Here is a 27,297-nt window from a genome sequence, read left to right on the forward strand (position 1 = left end):
AGCATCACAGTCACTTTCACACTCATTTTGTTCTTTCCCTGGTGAGGGACGCTTGAGAACATTGTCCTGATTCCTTCAGTAACTATCTGTGAGATTCCTAGCAGGGGCCAACTTTCCATGACTCTTGATAGCAAAACTCTCCAACAGGCTGATTAGTCATCAGGCAGTTAAATAATTCTTGGCATAAAACAATGGTCTTCCAACAGAGGGCTTAAAAAAAAGCAAAACAAAAAACCAACCAAACAAACAAAAACTAAACAAAAAAAACCCACCCAAAAACAAAACAGCAAAAAAACCTACTATGCTTCCACTTCAGATTCCATAGCAAAATTGCATGTGATCATGACACCACTACCTGAAATACAGCTACAACCAACCACAGCAAATGTCACGGGTTATGACCCAAAGACTCCTTTCCTGTAGACCCACCCAAGAAGTCCAACACAATTTCAAATTGTCTATTTACACTTACCCTGCCTGGGAATACAATCCAAGATTTGGGCACTGAACAGGAATATACAGAGGCAGAATAAAGGCAGACTAGCAGATGCAGATAATCTGGAATATTGCTCTGACTCTCTACTTTGGGAAATGGCAGAAATGCTTTAATCTGTGTATGATAAATTGCTACTTGTCCTGATAGTCTTCCCACAACCTACACACCTTTCAATAAATTCTATTTCTTTTAGAGCAGGTAAACAGAAAATGTCCAGAGTGCATTAAAAAAAGAAAACAAAACACTGCCTGACTAGGTACATGGCAGACTAGCAACTCACACCTCTGAAAAAAAAAATGCCCTACTTTCCAGGCTATGCCATATTCCAAGGGCAAGCACTAAAAAATCTTCTCTTGAAGCCAAGACAATGTGCAAACAAGCATGCTAAAAAGCAGACTGGCCTAGTGATCTGGATATTCAAGTATCCATAAAGATATGCTGGAGTTTCCTCTTTAATTTACTGGAACATGCATGCTTTACATTAAACTCTCTGCAGAAAAAAATAAACCAATCAATTTTTGTAAATTAAATTGGAATTTTCTAACATTTGTCTTGCTTTCTCAAAAAAAGAAAAAAAAAAAAACCAAAACCCACAGACTGCTTTAGGAAGTTTCTGAAATTAAAGGACACTCAGTTCATGAATCAGGATAAATACTGCTTTTCAGTTACATTCCCAGCATTCACATTAGTTTACTACAAGAGAAGATGAGGAGATTATTTTGGGCAAGAAAAAAACTTGAACAAAGATGAACACTTGAAAACTTGAAAAAAGATGAACACTTTTTGTCCTAATAGTGGATTTTTCAAAAAAAACACGAAGTTACAAAAGCAGACAATTTTTTTTAAGAAAAGATGGTGACTTAAAACTAAAAATTTATCCACCTTTTATAGGCAGAGTTGATGCATGACCTTTATGTTAAATGTGACCTGAAGAGCACATGGTTGAAGGCAGGATTCTGTAATAGTTATCTGGCAGGAGCCCATACTAACAGCCACAGGAACCTTTTGTATAAACAACTTGGTAAATGACAAAATGAGTTAGGAACATCAAGTAATGCAGTCTCAGGTTTATTACACTTTAAAGGGCAATCTTTGTAGCCTAAACAAATCATATAGGTCTCCTCTGTTTACAGGGGCTTTGCTGATTGCTCAGGTATTCTTGCACATTTTGATCAAAGATAAACCCACCATTTTCTGTATTTGGCCAGAAAAAAATTACATCAGATAAAAATTTCATAAATTCTAGCATCAACTGGGCCCTGGGCTCTGTAGTCCAAAGATACAAAAGTTTGTTTAAGTATTGTAGGCAAACAATGACACATGAGCCCTTCACAATCCTTCACACACATACTGCTACAAGATCCCAGCAAGCTGGGAATGGCAAATATTCCACTCTGCCAATTTACAGGCACTAGTGCAAACCACTCAAAGGCACACAGCAAGGCTGTGACACACACGAACATTTAACCAAATTTGTCCTAACTCTCCGAGCCCTATTTTTAATTTGTGGATCATTCTTCCTCCTTAAAGGATAGTTATCAAGTGGTGAGATTAGAATAGACAAAAACTTAGCCTTCAGTCCAAATTCTTTTGTCTTGTGGATTTCATCCAGACCGACAGAGTATTAAAATAATTTTTTTCCCCACAATTTTTAAGTATTTCTTATGACTGGTAGGATATGGGACGTTACCCTCAGTTACTATACTACACCCTATATAATCATTTAAAAATGTTTTTATCACTAATTTGATGGACTACAAGAGCTTCATCAGGCCAGGTTATTAAAAACAGACAAGTATGTATTTCCTATAGCATATAGTTTCATAGGCAGAGTAGGGGTTCCTGCATCATGACCTTAAAATTTCTGTAAGTATTATAGATTATCACTAGCCAGTTTTACAGACGTGCCAGTAATTCTGAAAAACATGCCTTTTTCATTTGTTTCACACCTCCACATCAAAGCTCTCCTTTTTGCTTTTAAAACAAGAAGTTACTCAGAAATCAAACCACTGCCATAAAACATGTATGATCTGACAACAGAAAACACAGTCAAATAAATGTAACATATTATCTTAGATATCAAAACTACTGATCACCAAAAGCACTTTTTTAAAACTGAGAAGTATGATTAAAATTTCTTTTGATACAAACAGGAAAAGAGCGACAGTTTTGTATCCAGTGCCAAGTTTCACCTCACATTCTCACTGGAATTTGTGTAACTATCCAACTACAAAACTTCAATCTTCTTTCACTCCTTTAAGCACAGTTATATGATCTGATCCTCACTCTAGGAACACAGAACCCCATATCAAATAACTACACAGGGAGAAGTTATCCTTAGAAAACCTTGCAACTGCTCAACCTCTAAAACACACTTTGTGCAAGAAAGGCATGAGGCTAGTTTTAGAGGGGGAAAAAATTATAGCTAAAATGTACTGTATTAAAGGCTCTAGCTAAAAGGAAAGCTAAATTCATCCTTTCGTCTGGAAAAAAAGTAGTTCTACAGCTCTATAAACTGTTTTGTCTTGGAATGCAGAGCACAAGTTAAACAATGTCAGTTCCTAGCTAGAACTAAATATAAAGTAGGGTTTCCGGAATAAATGTGTACATCTTATTGGCTCAGTCTTTACATTTTTAAAGCAGCACATGTGTTTACACTCTGACCTTTGTATATTTTCCAAATGAAAACTAAACAAAAGCATCTAAGCAATACATCTAAGTATTTTCAGCAATAACCAGGCTCCTGTTACTTTCCAAGCATCAGTCACAGTCAGGTAACTCCAAGTGTCACAGCAATTACATTTCTACTCTTGATATTTAGAAAGAGTGTTGTTCCACAGAACCTTGCCTGTCAATTTTAAATTGCTTTCAGCAGAAGGCATTCCAACACTGAAAACAAGCAAGGGCAATTTCATTTTGCAAGTGATACACAAATTCCTTAACAAAATAAAAATCTGAACTTGCTCTACCAATTTCAATTGAATTTAACAATGAGAAAAGCCTCAAAGGAAAGAAGTTTCTCATAATATGTGAAAAATAGAAGCTACCAAACCAGTACCTACCCTGAAGGACAGGTCACATAAATTCAGTCTTGGCGTGCCAGCTGATCAGTACTAGACATTCTCAATGCCAGTACTAGATGGCACTGAACCAGACACTCAGGTGCTTCCTCCACCCGAACACTGCAGTGCACCTTTAGGAGTGCAATCATTCCCGATTCAATTCCTGAATCAGACTCAGCTCTGTAAGGGTACAATACACGCCCCATGCCATACACCCACTGCCTCTTTCAGGCCATCAAGCTGGGTTGTTTTCATCCCAGCTGAACTGAACCCATGTGTCCTGGTTTAGGGCAAATTTGGGAGGAAACTACAAAAGGGGTCCCTCTAGAAAGCAGATTCAAGCCCTTCCCCCTACTGGTTCAGGAAAATATTTCCTTGGAGAAAAGTGGAAAAAAACTATAAATTTAACAAGCAAAGCATCCACAAGCATAAAAAATGAATAATATTAAACAATACACCCTCTCGCTGTTCTGAAGGGATGGCAAACTCTGGGCTCGCTCAGTCTCTTCTCCGTCCCTCCTGCGCTGGAAATGCCGCGGCCCCGGCCCTGCTGGGCCCAGGGGGGAGCTCCTGGAGCCCTTCGGCTGTTCAGTGCAGAGCAGGCCTGAACAGCTCCAAGAAAAGGAAAAGCCAGAGTGCAGGGAACGTCTCTGCCCGAGCGAAAGCCAGCCGAAGCAGAGCAGAGCTGTGTCCCGCTGTCTGTCCGTGCTGCAGGCAGCGCGGCCCAGCAGCGGGAATGCGGAGCAGGGAGCGCCGCTCCTGAGGGCGAACCGCGCGCTCCTGCTGCCCGGCCTCGCCCCAGAACCGGCCCCACAGGGGCAGAACTTCCATCCAGCACAACCAGAACAGAAACTGGGGATAACACAAGCGTCACAAAGTCACCCCGGGACACCAGACCAACCAGCCAGTGCTGGAATAAATTCACACTGTGATTTAAAGAAACAAAGAAGGCTCGTGCCAGTTTGTTCGTTCAGAGCTGTGTAGTCAGTTTTATTAGCTCTTCGCAAGCACCTGTATAATAACTTCAGCAAATTAAACATCAAAACTTTAAAAAAAATAAAGAAACTCACTGAAAACGACATTGCAATAGACGCCAAAGGTGACACATCAAATGGCATCATACTGACCACAGCCCCAAATATAACTGCTTTCTCAGAAGCTAAACACATCTTAGCAAGCACAGAAAACTCTAGGCTCATACTAAGAGCAAAAATAGTTTTGCTTAATGGTTAAATTGCCCCATGGCAGTGGAATGATGCCCTCCTTGTGCCATGCCAATGGGGTCTCTAACAGAGCCTGCTGGGACAGATCCCTGCTGTGGGCTGGGACCACAGGCCAGCTCCCAGAAAAGGGACTTGGGTCTGTCACCTCCTAGCTAGAAGAGGCAATAGATGCAATAAATAGAGGCAATAAATAGAGGCAATAAATGCCTGCTCTATTAGGGAGAAGCACTAATACTCTCCTTAACCTGTAGGATTTAAGGATGTCATTCTGAAGCTCATTTGCACGTCTAGTTTTGATTCTGTCAAGGATCCAGATGATATAGTGGCAGAATTCTTCCAGAGTTAGACATAAAAACATTTTACTAACATGAAAAAGCGTATTTCAGTAATATGAGGTACAAGCTGACACCAAGATGACTACAATGATCTGGATACTTGTCTCCTTTTTTGAAAAGCCTATACATGCACCTGACATCAGCTCAGTCCCAGATGGTCCCGTATTACCTGGTGTCACAGCTATGGAGACAGCGAGGGTCCTGCTACAATTGTAAATATTAACCTGCCTCCTTTCCACTGTGAAGGGTGGCCACACACATTTCTGTGATTTATCTCCCATTACTCCCAAACAGAACTGCAAATAATACTTTATCTCCAAACATGGGAAATGGATCTTAGCCCCTGACTGAGCTTCTGGATAAAGAGTAGACAAAGCAACCTTCTTAATTTCACATACTGAAAAAAAAAAAAAAAAAAAAAAAATAAGGCAAAAGAAGGAAAACAAAACACTTTGCAACAGCAAGCAAAAGATGAAATTTTTCTTACTGTCTCTTACTATCTCCTACTACCATTTGTTTCTTTTCACTGTTTGTTGGTTTTTAGGTTTTTGGTTTTTTATTCCAGTGCATGAGAAAGATCCTTCAGCCAAAAAAAAGGTCGAGATAGAAGAAGTAGGTTGCAACACACTGCTGTACTTTTGTGCTCCATATAAGCTTCCCAGGAAAACTCTCTTTGGTGGAAATGGATCAATGACATCCAATTTTGGCAGTAGCGTGAAACTCAGGTCTTTTTAGCAGTATTACAGAAGTTTTTGTCAAGAAATGCCTAGAATTCCCAAACACAAAGCCAGAGAAGAGGACAAACACCCACATATTTGCATGGAAAGCATAGCTTTCTCTTACAAGCTCCAACTGTTCTTTGATTAGATTTCCCAAGACTTCTCAGTCTCCCTATACGTCCCAAACCCTGCACCTGTGCTTAATGAAATAATTTGAAGGATGGACTTGAAGAAAGTATGACATTCTTCCTCTTCTTTTTTGCATTTTTTTGAGGCCATAAACTGAAGTAATTACAGATGAGCCATGTTCACATGACAATACATTCCAGATAGACAGTAAATTATGGTGCATTTAAATCAGAGACTCCATTTTATTCCTGATACTAAGAAGGTAAAACCAGAAGAACAAATTACTTCTTTTTGCAAGGTGGATAATGGAAATTAATCTACATCTACTCCCACCTCAACTGCCAGCAGCAGCTACATTTCAATAGAAGGGGAAAACTGACAGATTAGCAAGGGAGACATGCAGAAAAATACTGCAGATGAATTTTTTAACACGAATTGAAGTTAGTAGTATCTAAGAATAAATAACCATCTATCTTCTTTCAAACAATTTTTATATGTGCATTAGGCATTAAACAATATTTCTTGTAGGCTGAAGCAACAGGAAGGAAGGCAGGTTGTTAACTTTGTATTTAAATTACCTCACAGATGCTTAAATATTGTAGTGGTGAAGGCTAAATCAAAGTTTCTCATGTTTAGCCTACCTATTAAAAACCAGTAGAGAGAGATAAATTATCAGCTAAAAGATGGGTTTTAGAGAAAGATGCCTGAACGTTACTCAAAGTTATTGAGCAAAATGGCTGGAGAGAAAAAGCACTGTGAGTTCAGAACTGAAAAATAAAAACCCCAAAAATAGAACTAAAGATAAAATGATGACTGGGTCTAGTACTAAAGAGACTCATGAAGAAACAGATCGATAAAGCTACCAGATCCTAACGTCTCAATTTGAGTAGAAATTAGGCATAACTGGGGACAAAAAATAAACCTCTCCCTCCTTGCTTAATATCATAATTTATTAAGAATATGCAACTTTCAAAACTCATTCATGATGAAAAAATGGATTTATTACAATAGTAGAAAACACTTTGTTTGAAGTCTTAATAAAATTTTGATAGAGGTCTATAGCACATATAATTGTTTCTGACTGCAAGTGTGATGAGTATCACAAACATTGTTTTGGAAGAGAACAAGAAATCTCAGGACAATTCCAGCCTCTATTAGACAGACTTTTTGTCATATTAACCCTTGTTAAAACAGGAGGAATACTTAAACATATTTACTAGATTTTAGACATTTATTTCCAAGATATTAAATAGCAAAAATTCTTAATAAAGGACTTAATTTCAAGTACTTGTGGTATTAGTCTGCATTTTTTAGCAAAGGCAATTACTGGCCCAAAGATGGAGTTCTCCAGCATCAATGAAAAGTGTGATAGCTTCAGAGAGAGGATCTAAAAGGGAACAATTTCAGTGGTAAAAATAATGGGGAACAAATTGGAAGGACCAGATCAGTGCAGTGACAATATATATTCATATGTGAGGTCACCCAAAAAAGGCCAGAGCAAAGCTGTCATGGACAGCTTGAGTTCAACTGAACCCACCTCCTGCAACACTTACAAATGCCTTACAACCCACGGCATTGAATTTTGGTTTTCACACTAGCATTACAAACTATCATTACAGTCAGATTGGGAAAACACACCAAGAATTTCAGTCTGTGTGCTTGGGCAGGCAAGTCTGAATGCTTGTGCTCGGTTCCAGCTTGTATTCATCCCAACACCAAGAATTCAGTACATCTTTTATTTATAGTCTACACTGAGGCTTTGCAAGGAATGTTTTCTTTCCAGTGTTGGGCAAGGATTTATTTTCTTCCTATCTGGTATGCTTTACAATGGACATCTCTGCTAAAAAGGTACAATATGAAAACACTACCACTATTTATAAAAACATGTTTGACATCTGCATCACAGGGATTCAGAAGGGATTGACGCTGTTATAAAAATCTTTATACAAGCAGGATGGTAAATGGAATGACTGAGCAGGAAAGATCATGTTACTTCTCCTTTCAAAATCTATTTTCTATAGCAATTTTCTAGACCTTCCACTCAGGAAGTCTTCATAATATTTACTAATTGTCCCTTTTAGCCCAGCTTTACAGAAACCACTTCAGTCACATAACTGAAACTGTATGTGTAAAACATCCATTCTCATTATCAGCCTGTACCTGCTCAAGCTCTCAGCTTCAAGTTCTTGCCCTGATGATTTTTTTTCTTAACCTCATTAAGCAATTTAAGAGTCAAACACATAAGTGAAAAACACTTTCTGTTGTTACAGCATGCTTTTTACAACTCTACCTTCCATTATCCACAGTGTTATAGCACAATAAGGCAAGGCTGATTAAATTAAAATTTGGATTTTTTAAGTTGTTCTATTCTTTATAATTTCCTTATTTTATCTGTGGTCCACAAATTACTTTTCTGAGCGGCAATGCTAAAAGGATGCCATTTATGGAAAGGGTGGCAAACTGCCATATGGCTGTGGTACAGTTCATTCTGAGGATACCTTGCACCTACAATCTGCATTTTACTCCTATGCACTTCAGGCACCCTTGCCTGTCTCCATCCCCCTTCATTTCAGACCTCTCCTGCTTTTGTATGACATGGTATCATTGGAAATGCTGGACATTTGATTACCATAATCTTTTTTATGTAACCCCAAAACTGTGTGTCTTCTGGGTTACTTGCTGCATTGATATAAATCTGGATTTGTCTACTACACTGCCTAGAAACTGCAAATAGAAATTCTCTGTGAGTACTTCTGCTATTTTTATCACTAAATGCACAAAAAATTGAAACAGAGCTCCTCATATTTTTTAATGAAAAACTAAATTGACAAACATGATGCTTTTCTGCAAGGAAAAGTGTAATAACACCAGTCAATTAGAAACGTAAAAAATGAAGAGAAAACAAAGCACACTCAAAGCCAAATTTCACCCTCTTCAACAAAGTCTTGTTTAGTACTATGAGTGAAAACCGATCCACAGACCAAAAAATGTATTCAATAAAGACAAAGATTAAATAAACCCCAAGTTTCTAATTACTTATCATGATCAAAATATCCTCCTCAGTTCCATGCAGGAAATGGGTGATCATTCCTACCCAGCATGTGGAAGGGTTAGCCTAAAAGGGTTCCCTGAAAGGATAAGGGGTTTCAGTAATAAACCCCATATAAAGCTATCCAGACATACCAGTATCATCATCCAATGTCCCAAAGAAAAGGGGGGGAAAAGTATTTTCTTTAGAATTCTCATAAGATTACTTTCAAACAATACCCTAACTGATGGATGTTTATGTTAATATTTACTTATAGACAAGCTTATTTCTTTTGACAGGTTTATCTAGCATCTAGTAATTCACGTATACACAGAGTTCATCTTTTATGCACCCACATCCATAAAACAAGCAACAGTATCAAACAGACTATGTGATAAATGTATCATGCCTGGTAAAATCACCTCTTCTTCCAATTTATGTATATCAAGACCTCTTCCAGAAGCAGAGAACATTGAGCCATTTTTAATGGCTCTTTTTCTCAAATTTTTCTCCCTCCTTCATTCACTTTTTAAAAATTGCTAACCTTTTTAAAGCACAGAACTACTGTATAATTACATTCACTTGAAGCTCATCATAGGATTTCAAACCTAGGTTGGTAATAGTTACACTACAGCGTGACTTTAAGGCATTTCCATTAAAATAACCACTTGAAACAACCACTGTGACTTGTATTAAGCATTAAAAGTAGGGACATTTCACCCTGTCTGTTATGTACTGTACAACATTTCATTTCTTCATCAGCACCATCTTGGCTCTCTTAGCCAAGAAGGTGGCAGCTGTACCCATGTGCCTGCTGACTTTCTTCATAATGACCACTGCTATGATTTTTTTAAAACAGAAAGTCATTGAAACTATTCTGGATCCTCCATAAAAAAACCTGAGTTGAAACTTTAATGAAAATGCAAGTGTTACAAGGCTTCGGACATGGCAATATGAGAGACGACCATGTCAAAACATTTAACAGATCTCTCAGCATCAGATGACCAAATTCACATCCATACCATCCATTGACCACCGGTTTTAGTTAAGCTCTGTTTATGCTCTTCTGAATTATATTTATAAGCCAAACAAAATTTCAGTAGAAAATTCAGGACATAAATTTGAAACAGCAATAGCTGGGTAGAAAAATAAGCTATAGCTGGGTAGAAAAATAAGGGTGGAGAATTTCATGTGCTTTCTCACATGTGCTGTCGATTCTTTTATCTTTCCCCCCTTATCTCAGCTCTGTATCTCCTCCTTCCTCTTGTTTTTACCTTTGTATTTTCCTTACCACACACTGACTCCTTTTCTTCCTCCAGGTCCTGCCTTCCACCTTGCCTTCTTGTTTCTTTCATCACTGTCCCAACAAATGAAATTTCCCAATCTAGAGGTCATCTTTGATATTTGAAAACCAGAAGTGCAGCAGCAGCCTGTACCTTGACTAATCTGTACCTTGTGACCTAAATGTGTCATTTCCAAACCATATGTTCCAGATTTACAGGAGCAGCTAAGGCCAATAAGTCTGCAGAGATTTGACTGTTTAGGTACATTTCACACAGACTGAGGGAACTGGACAGAACCAGAGAACACAACGCAATACTTTTGCATAACAGACTTGGAATAAACCATGAGATATACAGGTATTAAATCAAGCTTAACTTCCTGACAGATGCACGGAGCACCTCTGTGCAGGTCACAAGCACTGGGTCATAATGCTGTAGGAGTGCTTTCTAAAAACACACACTCTCTTAATGTCCAGAGATTAATATTTATTCTCTTACCAAGCAGGGAAATAAATTGGTTTTTTACATTCACCTAAATGCATAAACAAGAGTAAACACAGGGAACAAAAAATACAAGGTTTCTTTGGGAAACTGAAATGAAGTCAGCAAGTGAAACAATATTCCTAGAGAGTTCCTGAGGAAGCAAGTTTTCCTTTGAAACAGACGTGATACAAGCAAGAAACTGAGCGTTGCTGTGCAAATGTTAGTCCTGACATTGCTTATAGCTTATAATTCATAATGCAATCACTACAAACCCATGTCAGCAAAATTTTATGTCTTCCTATACATCCTGAATTAACGCTCTTCTCTTTTCCCAAGCTGAACAGTCAGCCAAAATTATCTCCACGTTTTTTCTTTAGCGAAAAAGAACCTGAGGACAAATTCAAATACTTTTGGTATAGTTCTACTACCTTTCTGTCCATAGGTCTTTGGAATTGTCTCCTGCTTCTCTTCAACACACTTTAACAATCTTCAACAAAATATTAGCTAGCAGAGACACCTCCACTCATGCATGCTTAGTTTTGAGCAGGGATGCATATATAGTTTTGAGTGGAGGCTGCTATCATTTCACCTAAATTATTCATATAAACATACTTATTTTTTAAAAAATGGTTGTGTCAAAAGTACTCCTTTCATCTCCAATCACAAGTGGATACACATCTGATACATTAGGCTACTAAATGGTACATATTATGACTTCATATTTCTAGTTGCTTATAATTTTGTCAAACTAAGTTTTTTGATGACAAACCTCTCAACTTGACTAAAACACCTGTGTCAGATTAAGGAATTTAAAAAAAAACATACAAACCACAAACAACTTCCAACTTGCTTGGGTTTACTCTCTAAAATAACTGTTTGCAGAAAGAAAATATTTTTGTTTGCTCCTGTCAAAAATACTGGAAACAATTATTTCAAAAATCTGAACTTTTTTTTTAAGATTTACAGCAAGGATAGAAAGCTCTGTGGTTTTGTGACTGTGTATACTAATAGAGAAGAGCAGCCAGTAACCAACCCCTGACCAAAGCCCACTGGACCAGCAAGGCAGTGAATTCTTGCAGCTGGAATTCTTTTCCCTCACAGAATCCATCTTCTTCCCAAACACCCACCCTGAACACTTAATTTACACATGTTATACTCTGAAGGACAGCAGGTATAGTCTAGAAAATTGCAAGGAGATCTGTGTCAAAGCCTTGCCAAGGAGTGCTCCAGCAATGCCATGCTCCCCAGGGACTGGTCTGTGGCTGGAAACTCGTCTCTTCCAAATTGCATCCACAGAAAGGCTGCCCCAGCCTGGCTCCAATTGGGTTTGTCCTTATAACCAGATGAATAATGCTTTATTTCTTTCTGCATTTCAAAAGATTGACCTGTAAAAATTATTAAAACTTCATTTCTAAGGTTGGCTAAGTACATATCAGATGGTAGCGATTTCAGCCATTATCCACCATACTGCAGATTTTAGTTTGAATATATACACTTATAAGAAATTCATATGCTTTTCTATACAGCCCCTGATTGAAGGATATCCTACAGCAACTTGTATGTATTTTTATATTGCTCCTTTGTCCTTACTGACCCCTTCACTGCTCTAATCTACCCATTACCTACACGTGACACAACTGTAGTTCTGTGCAGTTTTTTCTGGTTTCTACAGTTTACCTATTTTTCAAAATTTCTATGAACAGTACATCTGTAAAGCACTTCAGACTGAATAAATGAATACATATAGACACGCCTTTATGAATAAATAAAGACACGCCTTTAAAATTGGTATTGTAATGTAGAAGATGTATGTTTTACCTAAATGGTGATCTCATATTATTTAGGCACAATCAGAGGGTTAAGCTGAGATACAGACTTGCAATTTCTAGCTCGAGTTTTCAAAGAAGGAACTCAAAGCAACCAACACACCAACAGAAGCACACGGGGGAGGAGAGGGACAGCTGTAGTATTTTCCTGTTAAAATACACCACTATCTGAGAAAGACACCAAAACAAACGGAAGTAAAACAAATCAAAAGAAAAACACAGTAAACAGAGGCTATGTCTCGCCAAATGATACATACAGCCCCATTTTTTAGCTTAAAGAAAAGCAATGTTACCTCAAACACTGAGGTAAAAAACTCCTCTACTAATTCATATTAAGGCTAGACGAAATACTTATTTCTATCTAGGGAAAATATTTTAAAACAACTGTTACAAATTGCATAGGTTATTGCCCATCAAAATAAGTTGCAAATCAACATGTAAGTGGTAAAGTCAGAAGAAAAGTATAGTCACTGTAAAAAGAACAAATAATTTAATGAGCATTTTCAAATTTTTTAGACACAGTATAATAAATGTTAATATGCACTTCAGACCTGCTAAAAGTCAGACAAATTTTCTAAAATAGGGGTCATTTTTATGTATATTTCCTATTCAATTTAGTGTCTGCTATTTGTTTTAGTAGGAATTAGTTGTTGTAACTGATTAATGCCAATACACCCATGTAGGACAATTAAATATTTTTTTTTAAAAAAAACCAAACAAATTAATCAACTAGAAAACCTGAAAAGCATTCCCAAATTAAACCGTGTGCTCCAAAAGGCATAATCTAAATGCTCTGAACATAAAGGATGTCATTTCTGAGGTCACTTAACTTCAGGTGCCAATTCAAAACCATGACACCAATACAACAAAGTTCTCCCTCCAGACAAGGTAACTGCTTTTACCTTCATGTGATTTGTGCAGCTGAGGTAATGGACACAGCAGAGACCCCAACAGAGTTTAATTCAAGGTTCACATATAACTCTTAATCCCGAGTACAGGGTTTTTTTCTTTTTAACACAGCTTATGCCTCAGCTCATCATTTCTGAAACAGGATAATGCTCATGTACCTTCCAAAATACATTTCAAGGACAAAACTAATACCAACAAAGAGTTCAACTGTAGTGCTTGTAGGTATTTATAAACATTTGGTAGGGAAAAAATAGGTTTGGAGCATTTACAGTGAGAGCTCAACAATGCTCTGATTGAATTAATTAAGGAATACTGTCAGTTTGATATTTCAAATGTACGGCTTTAGCAAAGGAAAGATACCACCACCAGGTCTGACCTCCTTCACAGAGGTTTTCATTTTACATTTGATTATCAACTTTCCAAATTTATAGCCCTCTCCTAAGGATGCAAACAGGGCAGATTTGCCATACAGAAGAAGTTTAATAATTCATAAAGGCAAAAAAAACCTTAAAACTTTCCCCCAAACTTCAGTTCTTAAGAATTGCTACTTCTAGAAACAGAAAGCAAAAGCATAGAAGAAACATGCTTTTAAACTGGTATCTAAACCCATTAAACAAATATTTGAGTACAAGCCTTTATGCCTCCAGTTATTAACAAAAGGCTGAGGGGATGCATTGTTATGTTACCTTAGAAGAATATAATCAGGGCAGACATAAAATTTGAATTTAAACTACACACTTCTGCACAATACACAAGCAAACTGTTAGTAATCATTTACCATGAGTTTCTTCTTATTACCCTTCACATGGCTTCACAAATATTTTCACTTTTTGTTTCTTTTAATTAATAATTACTTGAACTGACAGAATTTACAAACCATAATACAATTAAATGTTCAAAATATGTTAGGCTTAAAAATGTGGTATTTTAAAGGGTTTTGGTCAAACAAGTAAATCAATTCATCACACTAAGAGATTCTAGCATGTCCCTTAATGAGAATATTGACAATAATGGCTTTCTCTCTTCACAATCACAACAAAAAGACTGTCAAAAGGATCTTGATTACTGGTATTCATTCAAAAAGCTTAGAAAGCTTCTCAGAGCACCCTGTAAAGTTACAGGTATGTAACACATACACATTAATAAATAAAACTACTTTTCTGCACTTCCCTCCATATGACATTCCAGTTATCCATTTACCAATGAGATTGTTTGGTGTTAGAATAATTAATGTGTGGTGTTAGAATAATTAATGTTTGAAAGACCACATCCAGTGTTAGTGAATTAAGATAATAATTTTTTCTTCCACATTACGATCATTTCAGGTTTTAAAGACAGTAAATTTTCAAATTTCTACTAATCTCACATAATCAGCATTAGAGTTTAAAATTGCCACATAAATCTGCAAAACCTGATTGACAGATTCAATTTCTCATTAAATACACGTGGGTATAGCTGCAAAGAACAGATGAAAAGAATGGCGACTGTCTTATGGGGTAACATGAAGCATTTTGAAAACTTACCCACTTCTTAAACGCCTACTTGTTTATCTACATTTCCTGATGAAACACACATAGCACATCATTAAAAAACCCGCACTGAAACTCTACTAGCACACAACTGCCTTCTGTACTCTGCTAAGTAAATCTACCTCCAACACGACTTGGAGGGATGACTGCTTTGATGATCTGATGAGATACAATTCAAGGTACCCTCAAAAAAAAATAAGATAAAGATGCTTGGACGCTTTCCTCTTCTCCATCTAAGCTTACTGACTGACCCATCAGTCAGCCTGCTCAAGACACAAAGCACTGTGCACCCTTCAGGCAGCTCCTACCCGTCCCATAACCCACAGCAGCAGATGGATTGACAGTGTCTCTAAATTAAACCTGTCAGCCACACAAAGATAAGGTGTCATTAGCTGCGTGTAGAGAGGTGTTACCTTCAAACACAAAGATACCGCAAATGTTCTTTGCTGTCACAGCAACACTTGTTCCACAGGCCTTTCTAAATGCAGAAAATCTCACTCTGGCTTTCAGGAAAAAATTACGTTTCAAATTGTGCTCTACTTTCTAAAACACATATAAGTACATCTACGCAAAGCGTTTAATCAAGTGCGTGAATACAGTAACGTGCCCATGAGAGGTGGTTTCTGAGGTTTTCATACCCTTGCACTAATTACGGAATGCACATTTGCTCCTATAAAAAGGAAACATACAGATAGACCTTCGCTAGACTATTACAGGCTCACACGCTACAAGCGATGCAGCTGCTGATACCTGTATGCCAAACACCCAGCACCGCGAACACCAGGGGAAAGCCGGGGAGGTTGAAGTTTGCCGCGGGCTCCGGGAAGCCTCCCGCGGGCTCCGCTCTTTGGCGTCAGCGCGGGCGGTCCGTGCCCGCGGTGCCGCCGCTGCCCTGCCCGCGTCCGCGCCCCGCGCCCCTCCGCGCCCGGGCTCCGCACCCCGCGGGCCGGGACCGCATCCCCGCCGGCCACGGGAGCCGCCCCGCGCCCCCATCCCCGGGCCCGGCGAGGCGGGGGAGCCTTACCCGGGAACTGCTGCGGTGGCGGCGGCGGCGGCGGCTGCTCGTCCTCGCCGCTCTCGGAGTCGGTCTGCATGGGCTCCTCGGCGAAGTTGACCCCGCGGGCGTCGGGGGGGCCCCGGCGCGGCGGCTGAGTGCCCCTGTCATGGCCGGTGCCCGCTCTGCGGCCGCTCGGCTCCTTCTCCGCCGCCTCCTTGGCCGTCGCCGCCTCCTCCTTGAGGCGCCCGAAGTACTGGAGGGCAAACTCCAGCAGGTCCCCGGGCTGGCTCCGCAGCACCTCTACCGTGAAGCCCTGCAGCAGCTCCGTCAGCCCCGCCGGGATGGAGATGCTCATGCCGGGGCCGGCCGGGGGGGCGCAGCCCGGCCAGGAAGGGGGAGGGTGAGGGGAAGGGGAGAGGAGAAGGAGGAGAAGGAGGAGGAGGAGAAGGGGGGAGAGCCCGGGGCCGGGGGTCGGCGGCCCGGGGGACGAGGCGCGCCCGGCGGATCGCCCGTGGGCAGCGGGAAGGGGCGGGCGGCGGCGCAGGTCGGCACGGCCGGGCATCTCTGCCCCCCGCACCGGCTGGCCTGCCGGGGCACGGCCCCGCCCGGCACCGAGCCCCCCGCCACCCCCGCGCTGCGGGGACCCAAGCCTTGAGCGCCTTCTCCCTGCGGGGGTATCCAGGCATCCGCCCTGGCAATCGGGATTCCCGATGAACGGACACGTCCCTGCAGTGCATGTAGCGTTTCATAGCTGGTTACTACTGTGCTTTTTCACGGCCATGCACCACCTTAAAGCTCTTCTGCTCATCATTCATACGCATGGAAGTGCTGTCGATTTATGTTCATCTATATTATTTAGGATGGGAGGGGTGATGTGGTGCTAGCAAGAACATCCTCTTTGTCAGCTGGTTGTTTAAGGTCCACGAAAAATTTAGCTGGAGAAAGAAACAATTGCTTAAAAATGGGGGAAGAAGTCCAATTTAAACACTGCTGAGTGCCAACGCTCAGCATAGACGCTCTTCCAAGCCATGCTGCAGAGACTACTTAGCACAGTGGTAAGTGGGTGCTGCTTGTCATCACCAGGAAGCTTAAATGTTTTAAGTAGAGTAAGTAGCAATTACGGGTGCCATGTTTTTCAATGCTTCACTAAACGCTTTTTGGAAGTGAGGTCCGTGGAATGCATGAAAACTGCATCCCCCCCTGGTTTGTTATCACCTCTGAACATTGGCCAGCGTTTTGGGGTTCCAGAAAGGTCTGTTGGAGTCTTATTTTTATGCATCAAGCTAATTAACTGCTAAAACGTCTAAGGCTGCAACAACATGGCTGTTTGATAATTGATTTCATTAAACATTCAGCATTGCTCAAATGGCCTTGCAATGAGCTTCATAAGGGCTTAGGGTAAGATAAGCAGTCAAATGTGAGTTTGTAGTAGCAAGATACTGAAAGACCTGACTTCAAAAAAATAAGGTGACAGCAAAATTCAGCAATCTCTGAGACACCTTTCACACAGATAGGGATATCAAAGCCAGTTTTAAATTTAATTAATTTCCAAATGGAACCCAATTCTGGTTGTGTATGTATTTTCAAATGGAGCTTGGTTCACAAGTTTGATCTTCAAAGTGTTACAGACCAGGTAAATTAGTGAATTGAGTAAACCATGCCTGCGTGGGTGATATTGCTCCCCTGTAACAGGCAGGAGACACCTCTGCTAGTGGAGCTGTGGAACACCTTCAAGCAACATCTTGTGGCTTCGTTTTATGCTGCAGGCCATTATAAGTACTTTTTTGAATTTAAATTCACTGTTGTTTAGCATTGTCCTGCTTGAGGAACATCTTCAAAGTCAAGCTAAGTCATCTGGGGGCAGACCACGAGTTCTCTCTGGACTGCAGAAGGTGGCTCTGTCGTCAGGCTCTAAGAACTGCTGCAGTGTCCAGGGGGCTGCCAGCACAGCCCCACTTGTGCCGTGCCGCAGTGCTGGCATGCCCTGACCACAGCTGCCTGCTGGAAGCCCTGCTGGTGCAGCAGGTAGCCACATCCATGAAAATGGCTGAGAATCAAGTGCAGCAGGAGAGCTGACACCTGTACATCACGGACAGATGCATAGCTCAGTCGCTCTGGAGGGTGGTTAGCTAGAAATGCCAGACTGGCTCATTCACAAGTTCGGGAGCTTAAAAACCTTCTCACACCACTGATAGGATTGATCTGTTTGTGACCAGCCTGAGACATATCTAAACTTTGAGGAAGCCCCCAGGCAGAAAAGAGTTAGTAATTAGTGCCTTCCAGGCACTAGGTGTCCTGTGAGCATATAATATGCCATTTAATGGAAGCTTCCAGGATTGCAAGAGTTTTCATCCCTGGGGTTTTCTCATACCCAGACAAGGCAGTCTTTTTTTCTAGGAATTTACCAGCAGCATAGTGTCTTTTGCCATCTAATCAAGGACTCCCCTAGTTTGTCGGAGACTCTCATCCTCCCAGACTTAAAATGAGATCACTTCTCTGAAGACATCCTCAAGAGCCAGCCTTTGATGTTTTTATGCAAAACTCAGATAATTTGAATAAGAGATTCCTAAGTGGCAGAACTCTAAAAAATGCTTCTTTCTAAAAAAAGTTTCAAAACAGCCCAAAACATTTGTGTCTAGTGAAACTTACCTTGAGGTTTGTGTATCTCAAAGGATGGCAGCAAACTTTGTAGTTCAAGTTGGTGTCATCTGGTTTCCTTAGATGCTTTCTGTTCCAAAGACTTTGTGTTGATATTTAAATTGCTTTTAAATCCTCATAAGGAGGACAGCTGTCGAAAATATGTGTTATGTCTAGCAGAGTGAACAGTTAGATAGTGAGAGTATTGATTCACACCTCTCCAATGAGTTTCATTAGTTACTACTAATTTTTGTGTGCCATTCTAGTTCAGCTGTAAATATCTTCTTTAAAAGAAAGAGAATATACAACCTACAGAAATCCTTCTGGACTGAAAAAGGATTAGGCAGAATATTTGCCTCACAATTCACAAGGAAATAAGCTAAAGATTTTGTTATCTCCTTTCCTCCTAGCCAACAGATGCAGTTTTCATGACACACTGCTTACCTGCTTTGCATGTCGTTCTTGTCCCTTCACCGGATTTGCAGCAGTGAAAAACAAGGTGATTAGAACTAACAGGTGAGAAATAGCAATTGTCTCCCACAGGACAATTCCAGACAGCATGCTTCAGACAGTGGTTGGGAATACTTTGTTAGAGCTCAGAGAATGAGACATTTTCTGATGACATGGAGGACAATGAACAGAGTGCAGAATGTCAGACTTACAAGCTTTGTCTTTACCAGGGTCAATGCAAATTTAGTAAATTTAGTAAACTTGACCTAACAAAGTCCATCCAACATCCAACTGCAAGCTTGGTTTTTTTCTGCCAGCTTTCAATGTTTTGCCTGATCAGAATATTTTTCTCCAGTCCTTCCCAAGAAATGCTCTTGAACCATGTCCCAGTGAACCCTGCTGAGCCTGCAACGCTGCAGGTGGCGTACAGAGGGGCAGAAGTGTGCACTTAACACCAGGGGTGTGTTCCAGGGTAAAGCCCTTTCTACCCTGAGGAAAGTGACCTTAGCAAGCACACTGGTGGAGTACCAGCTTTTAAATCCTGCCCTTTGTTACCCCGTGTCAGGCGAGAGAGACTGTCACTACTGTGTCCTTGCACTGGCTGCACAGCTAGCCCAGAAAGGAGAGACCCTGATCTCATCATCTGTAACAGTCTCTCTCAGTTTGGCAGCCTAGCAATTTCCACAGTGGTTCTCCACGGCAAGAGTTCATATTGTACTGGAGAAACACGTGGCAAAGCCAGGCCCTCTGCCTAATGCAGGATAGTAGGAAAAGACTCAAGTTTGTGTTTGGAAGATGTTACTCCCTAAATTTCCTGTGTTTAAAAGAGCATTGATTTGTGTTATCTCAAATCTTTTGTCCAGGCTTTTGAGATTTTAGTTAAAGATATACTTTGCATAGTGTGTGCCATAAAAAGCTGCTGCTCAGAAGGCATTTTCAAATCCCGACTTGTTTTATATTTACTTCAACATCTCTTCTGCTATACAGTAATGGTTTTTCTTCCTGGCTTTTGACTGAGCCATAGGTGGTTTGTAAGTTTAGAACAACCACAGTTCACAAGAATAACCATGTACCAATTTCTGATCTTCCAAAATACCTTTGAAATTGACTTTATATTGACTTTCTTTTTTTTCCTTCTTGGGTCCTTCTGGCTTAGTAGGCAAATCTTGCTCACAGAATTTTTTAACCAACTGTTTTTAATGGCAATCATTCAGCAATTAATTTTCCAGCAATAATAAGACTTGCAGTTGTGTAGATCCATGGTTTCACACTTTTCTGTCCTCATTGGAATGATATGTCACCTTTGTATTACTACAAAATCCATTTCCAAACCCAAATCTATTTATCAGAAAAATGCTCGTTCTACAAGCAATATAAGGAACTTGTGCCTGTAATGCATGAATCAAGTTCTAACATATTCCCCATGATTCTTCCTCAGTTGAATCTCCTCCATCTCATACCCTTTATTCTGCCTGTGCTTAATGTTCTGTGGACCCAAACCCTTTAACTCCCCCACTGCCTACTGTAAATCTAGAATGGCAAGAACTAAGTAGCTATTTACATACTCAAGTAAAATTGTTATTTATACCAATGAGGGTTTTCCCTGAGCAAACAGAAAGGCCAAGTTCAAAACTTGGATGGAAGGAATCCACTTGAAGAAATAGAATAGCAGCAAAGGAGTGTAAATGAAACAGCCCCTGCCACTTTCAGAATCAATTCACCATCAGTTTAACCAGATACACAGTTTGAGGAGTTTCCTAACACAAAATGGCACCTGCTAACCCAGGAACAAGTGTTCATTTCCTCTCCCGTGTATCACCTTTTAGGCACTTGTAGTGCTATGTAGTCAGTGAAATTAAATGCCTGATTAGAGCTGAGATGAATCATCATGCTGGCAGGGGCAAGAGAGCAGAAGTCATGGCTCAAGAAGGGGAGTGTCAGATTATCAGCAATTCAGATTCTAGTTGGCTTCTGTTGGTCCTGAAACCGAGTGTTCCGTCCACCTCATCTACTGAGATAATATGTTCAAAAGAAATGCAGAATATCATATATTCTAACCTCAAGTCCCTTGCTTTTTCACTCACCCTAGTCCTTTTTAACCCCAAACTGTATTTTCCAGGGAGTATGAGCTTTGGGACTTATTACAAGTTCTGTTTACAAGTGTTGCTATTCAGTAAACGAACAGCTGTTGATTTCCATTGAAATCTGTTTTTTGTTGTCCTTGATATTCAGAAACTACAGGATACTGTCTCTTAGAAAAGTTCTCCTTTTTATGTGCCTCAATCTGGGCTCTCATAATCACCTGTAATTTTAGAAAAATGTGACTAGAGTTTCTAAAGTCAATATAGTGAGTGCTGAATTTGTCATTAAAAGTAAACCACATTTTAAAAGCAATGAAATAAAATGTCATCTTCATCCTTCAAAACTTCATCTGTTTTGAGGATCCTATTTCATTTGATGCCCTACACTTTTTATAAAAATGGCACTATACACTGTCAAGACAACCTGTTAAATGGCTAACAGAGACATCTCTCCAAATAGCTAACAACAGAAAATCATCATCAGATGGAGAAGTTCCCCAGGAATTGGCAGTAGGCTGCTTCTGTTCAACACCTCCTGCAATCACATGGGAGCAAGTGTGAATGCTGCTGATACAACTTCCAGATGACACAAAACCCAGATGAACAGTGATGTCACTGAGCTCAGGGAAGCATGGAATGATCTGGATGACTTGTGCATTTAAAGAAAATCCTACTCTACAAGCTCCTTATTAAGTCATTGACTTCGGAGGAAAGAGGTTTCTACAGAATGGAAGGACTTGAACTTGGAAGGCAGTGCTTCTAGAAGAGTTTGGTGATCAGAATGAAAACATTGCTTTACTCCAATTTCTGGTGTAATTCTGCAGACAAAGGGGCTAGTGAGATTTTCACTTGATCTCAAGAGGGAGATCAAGAATAGGAGTGGGAGATCTTCCCTCTATAAAACACTCCTGAGACCAGTAAAAAAAAGTACAGATTTAGTGTTCATATATTCAAAAGAATATGGAGAAATGGAGATGTGCAGAAAAGAGACATAGGAATTATTTATAAGCTGAAGGAAATGTCTTGAGGTAAAAAGACTGGGAGAATTCTCAACATTTATCTAAGCACTTTTTACCATGCTCAGCAGAAGAGGTTTATATGATCTAAGAGATTAATGATATCAGTCTGTATAGTCTAGTAGCACCTTTATGGAAAAGAATGGCATCAGTCTTGCTTATCAGAGATGGCTCAACATCTTCTTTTGGAAAATCAAACTCTTTCATGTCACTAGAGGAACACACAAATACCCAAGGATGCAGCAATTCTTAGGTCTTCTGAAATAGGAAGCACCAGTGAAAAAATCATAACATATATGTGCTTTTGAAAACCTGCAGTCACTGCCGTAGATGCTTGGGTTTTATTTAAATTAAAAAGACTGATAGTGACTGAATAGTTTTGCATAATTTTCCTTGAGGGAGCTGGGAAATCTGATAATTTTTGAAAAATGAACTTTCTCCCTGCAAATCTTCTTCTATTAGTCCTAAGCTTAGATCTGAAGTCTTCAGATCATCTACTTTGGGGAAAAAACTGGGAGAAAATGAGTAGAAATAGCTGTTGGATAGAGAACAACACTACAATTCCATGCCTTGAGTTTCTTATTAACTGTCAGTGATCCTAAAAATAGTCATTAAGAGAATTAACTTCAGTTTCTTGGGAGCTAATTTCCAGAAGGAGGGAGTCAGAGCTGTGGAGTCTGGAAGTGATATCTTCTAGGGAAGAGGCAACTTTTTCAGTGAACATGAACTGTTGGGCTTTTGGCTTGGGTTATTTTCTGGTTTTGTGAGTTTATTTTTTGGATTTTATTGTGTGGGATTGTTCCAGTTGGTCTATTTTGTTGTTTTGTTTTGTTTTTTCTCTGATAGATTTAATTGTTACTCATTATATTCTTGAGGAAATTATTAGTTATTCTTGGCAAGAAGAATAAAGCTTCTGTACAAGTATTGGTTAAAGAGGGCACCAGCTGAAATATTTCCTTTGGTTTGAGCCCTGATGTAGTGGTAATGTTCCTGCAGACTTTTGTCCTGCTGAAAACGGAAAATAGCATTAGTGAGTAAAGCCACACTCTGACCCTAACACGTTTCTCAGTTTGGGTGTCTCTGCACACTTGCACACAGCTGGGCTTGGTAGGTACTGCTGGGCTGTATGACAGGCTCTTTAGTGTCCCAAAGGCATCAGCCAAGATGGGTTCAGGTGCCTTACGGCCTCGTCTGTAAGGAAAGACATGTGCCTGTAGTTGGAACAGTGACATTTGAGAGAAAAACCTTAATTCAAACTAGCAGATCTTAAAGGACAAATGTGAATGTGTCAGAGCTGTGCACTGGAGTGCCAAGCCTCCAGTTTGTCTCAGGACAGTTTGTTTATACAAACTTGTGGATGTGCATTTGATTAAAAAATAATGAAAATGTAATGACCTTTACAGATTCTGGAAGAGAAAGACTTTGTTTTTATCTCTCTGTAAGTGTATGTGTGTGCATGTATAAATAAACACACATGCATTTGTCTCTATATGACATTACTGGTTTTATTCTGGCAGAATCTGAATATCCCATCATATTAATCTGTCTATGAATGCAGTGTAAGTATCTTAACTCAGCTGACTTGCAGTGAATTGAGATTGGCTATTTAGCGGAGACTTATGGATCATCAAAGAAAGTATGTGATTATTTTTTATACTTTTATAAGAAACAGAAATATTTACATTTTTAAAGCAAAATTCCTAATTGCACCACATTTTCAATATTCCAACTTTAGCCCCAGGAGTGGAATATAAACTGTGCCAGACATGCATTCCCATGAGTTTTTTATCGTTGTTTTCGACACAATCTATTTTTATTCAGTTCTATGGGAAATGCACACACTTTGTGCAGTTGCCAGAATGTAATTTCCCAATGCCCCTTATTTATTTCAAAGTATGCTTTTTTTGGATTCAAGTGCTTTTGCAACAGCACTTTTTCACGTTTTGTCATGTAAGTACTCCTTGCTCACACTGAACCCATTTGGTGAGGACAGTGGTTACATATGTGGAGCTGGAAGGACAGCCACATAAGCTGGCAGAAGCCTCCCACACTGGCCATAACAGTTGGTTCTCCTTCCTATTTCAGGGTCTTCTGTTATTCATGTTCACTCCACCTGTGGACTGCATGCAGGGAGCTCCCTGGGGGCACAATTCTTGCTTTGTTCAGATTCTGCTGCATGTGTCAGCTGTGGGGGAGATGGTGATGGCCTGCTGAAATCCCCCTCTTTGGGCCTACCTGGCAGGACAGTTTGGAGGCTGCCCAAATCCACAGCAGGTTAATCCTCTAGGAGCTGGGGCTAGCCAGAATGCATCCAGCTTCGGGCTGATTTACAACACAACCATTGCCTAAGGAGCAACAGGGAAGTTCAAGCTGATGATGTACCAGAGAACAGATTTGGCAGTGGAACCTGCCCCAAAAGGACAACTTACCTCCATAAGGACATGGTCCTTGGTCAATATGTCCACTAAAATTTGCATGGTGCTTTCCAGGTCAGCATAATTTTCTGCCCTAAGGTCACTTTCACTTGATAAGAGTTTTTTCTCTCATTTACTCATTTTTGTGTTAAAATCAGCTTGACAATGTCCTTACATTCCTACAAACCATCCTGTTAGATCATTGCCGTAAGACCTAGTCAAGGACTCTCATGTTCAGACACAGTTGCAGTTCTAGGACAGTCCTTTATAAAGTGCCACAGACACTTCTGCATATAAATAGGGCACCACTGAAGAAGACCTCTCCAAAACTTCCTTGCAGTGATGTTTAAAGGGCATTTTAATACGTGCCCCAACCCTGACTCATCTTCAGTACAACACCACAGACCCTGCACCATAACATCTGCATAAATGCCCTACTCTTATCTCACAGTGTTCTCCAATATAGAGTTCAAACAAATAGGGAAAGGAAGAAATGTGGTCTTGAGGCCAGACGCTGTGATCAGTAGTTCTTCCTACTTCTGCTATATCTGCCTCAATTTATACCTGGTAGCTCAAATGTGAGTTTGTTCTTGGAGGTTTGGCCTGACTGCTTGCAGAGAGGGTTGTTAACCCCTTGTGACACATACAGCAAGGATCCAGGGTCAGGGTGCTTTCCTTGCCCTGTGGATTTCTCCATCCTCCTCCTGCCATCTAGATGGTGGCACAGCTTTGTCCTACTGGAACTTGGACAAGAAGCAGATGGGTTTGGCCTGTGGCAAAGGCATGTGGACTACCATGCCAGTTTAGCAGCTGGCAAAGGCATGTGGACTACCAGGATGCAGGAAGGTGAGAAGGTTCTCCATGGGTCTGAGCTCATGACTACATCTTGAAACCGTGGTCCATTGCTGTGGCCGTGAGTCAGGGAGAAAGGCTGCAAGGATACAGCTGTTACATGCTTTCCTTAGCAAGCCTCCTCCAATGTTTCCATTGCCTTGGCTTTTTAATTGGCAATGGCCAAAGGCAAAAATTAGCCTTCTCCGGGTCTGACAACCTCACAGACTTCCAGAGCCCAATAACTTATGAAGAAGAAACAAATATTTTAAAATTTGGCACCTGGGGGTAGCCAAATTTCCATGAAGTGGCCTGGAAGAGGAGCCTCTCAAACTGGCAGTGTCAAAAGAAGCTCCCAGTCCAGATGCTTCCACAGACTTCATTGTGACAAAAGCATCTATCCCTGAAAGGCCAAGGACTCCCACCAAGGAAAGGAACACTGCTGCCCTTCCAGTCAGCCTGCAAAGTAATTGTTTACAAAGATTGTCTACCAAGTCAATTGATAACAAGATAAATCTACATTATGAATAAACTGCAGAATGCATCCTTCCTCCCAAAGCAAAAACAAAAGGAAAAAGAAGTCAGTATAATCAATAATGCAAGGACTGTAGACTTGTCCCTGGTAGCATGTCTGGGCTGTCAGACATTTCTGAGTTTTGGATTCTCAGAATAAGACAAATCTTTTTTTCTCACGATTTATATAGAGCATTTGGATAAGGCATCCTAAGACCTCTGGGCTCATATGGGTCTGTGCAGACAGGACAGCTTACAAAGTCAGTATGGATTGGCATGCTTCTCAAAATCATAGCTTCTCATTTTCCTGAGTTCCCTTCTCTGAGCATATGGGTTTAAAATCCACATTTCTCTGGTAGTCCCACTGTAAACATTCTAAATATTCCTAAAACAGGCCATTAGGGCAGAAACACTATCAGAGCTTCAAAACAGCAGATCTGCCCTTTCCATAGGAAAGAAAGGAAAGTGTAATTGCCCCAGAACTATCACTCTGAGAGGTAAGAGTCATCCATGAAGCATCCCTTTGTCTATCTGTAATAACTAGGTCTTTGTTCTGATACTCTTTTTCTGTAGATGATGATGAAATAATGTAACAGGTATGCAGACACAGAAGCGTGGGGATCTTTGAGTGAGAAAATTCCCCTTGACCAATCATTTTTCTGACAGGACCAGTCATCTTTCAAAGTCCTCAGATTTTTATCCTATCCTTCTCTGGAAAGACTGCAATAAGGATACTTCACCCTGAACAGAAATAGAAGAGGAAGATGCAGACAGCAGATAGACTCTTTTACTGACATTACAGAGCCAGATTGTCCTGTGAGAGCTGGCAGCAAGGTCCAGCTGATCTTATCCTTATTTTAAAATAGGATAATGATTATGGAGAACAGAGAGATTCTCAGTGTGTGATCAGTGCCACACCACTTCCCTGGCCAGTTTCCAGTGTGATACTCACCAGACTGAGATCTTTTACTTAATCCATTAAGTGCTAGCCTAGTTTTATAGTCCTCTCCATGGAATCAACTTCACATGGATTAAGATACATGGAGAAGCCCAGTCATCACTGCAGCTGGGGTGGCAGGGAAGGAACACCAGCTGGGGTTGCACTGCTCTCTTTGGCTGTCCTGGGAGTGTCCAGATCAAGCACATCTGCAAATCTACTCTGTGCTTAGAGAAATGAGACAGGTCTTTGTGAATCTCCACCATTTCTTGCTCTTTCAACGCAGATGCAGAGGGAAGGGAGCACCATAACACACCAGGAGGAAGGGCTGACTCCTTGCCGACCTTTTCTTTGCCTGCACCTCTGTGTGTCACATATCTGGTGTCAGCAGCACTGTTC

At 40.4% G+C, this 27,297-nt stretch overlaps 1 protein-coding gene across 1 annotated transcript in view; it reads right to left on the minus strand.

Moving 5' to 3' along the window:
• Nucleotides 1-16,522, minus strand: part of PRKAR2B (protein kinase cAMP-dependent type II regulatory subunit beta) — a 75,367-nt gene extending 58,845 nt beyond the window's left edge. Inside the window, exon 1 of the mRNA XM_041474683.1 lies at nucleotides 16,047-16,522. Within this exon, the coding sequence (XP_041330617.1) occupies nucleotides 16,047-16,374 (328 nt within the window). The 5' untranslated portion in view covers nucleotides 16,375-16,522. The remainder of the gene's footprint in view (nucleotides 1-16,046) is intronic.
• Nucleotides 16,523-27,297: the final 10,775 nt, after the last annotated feature.

Source organism: Pyrgilauda ruficollis, unplaced genomic scaffold, assembly GCF_017590135.1.
Source record: "Pyrgilauda ruficollis isolate IOZ18807 unplaced genomic scaffold, ASM1759013v1 scaffold33, whole genome shotgun sequence".
NCBI lineage: Eukaryota > Metazoa > Chordata > Aves > Passeriformes > Passeridae > Pyrgilauda > Pyrgilauda ruficollis.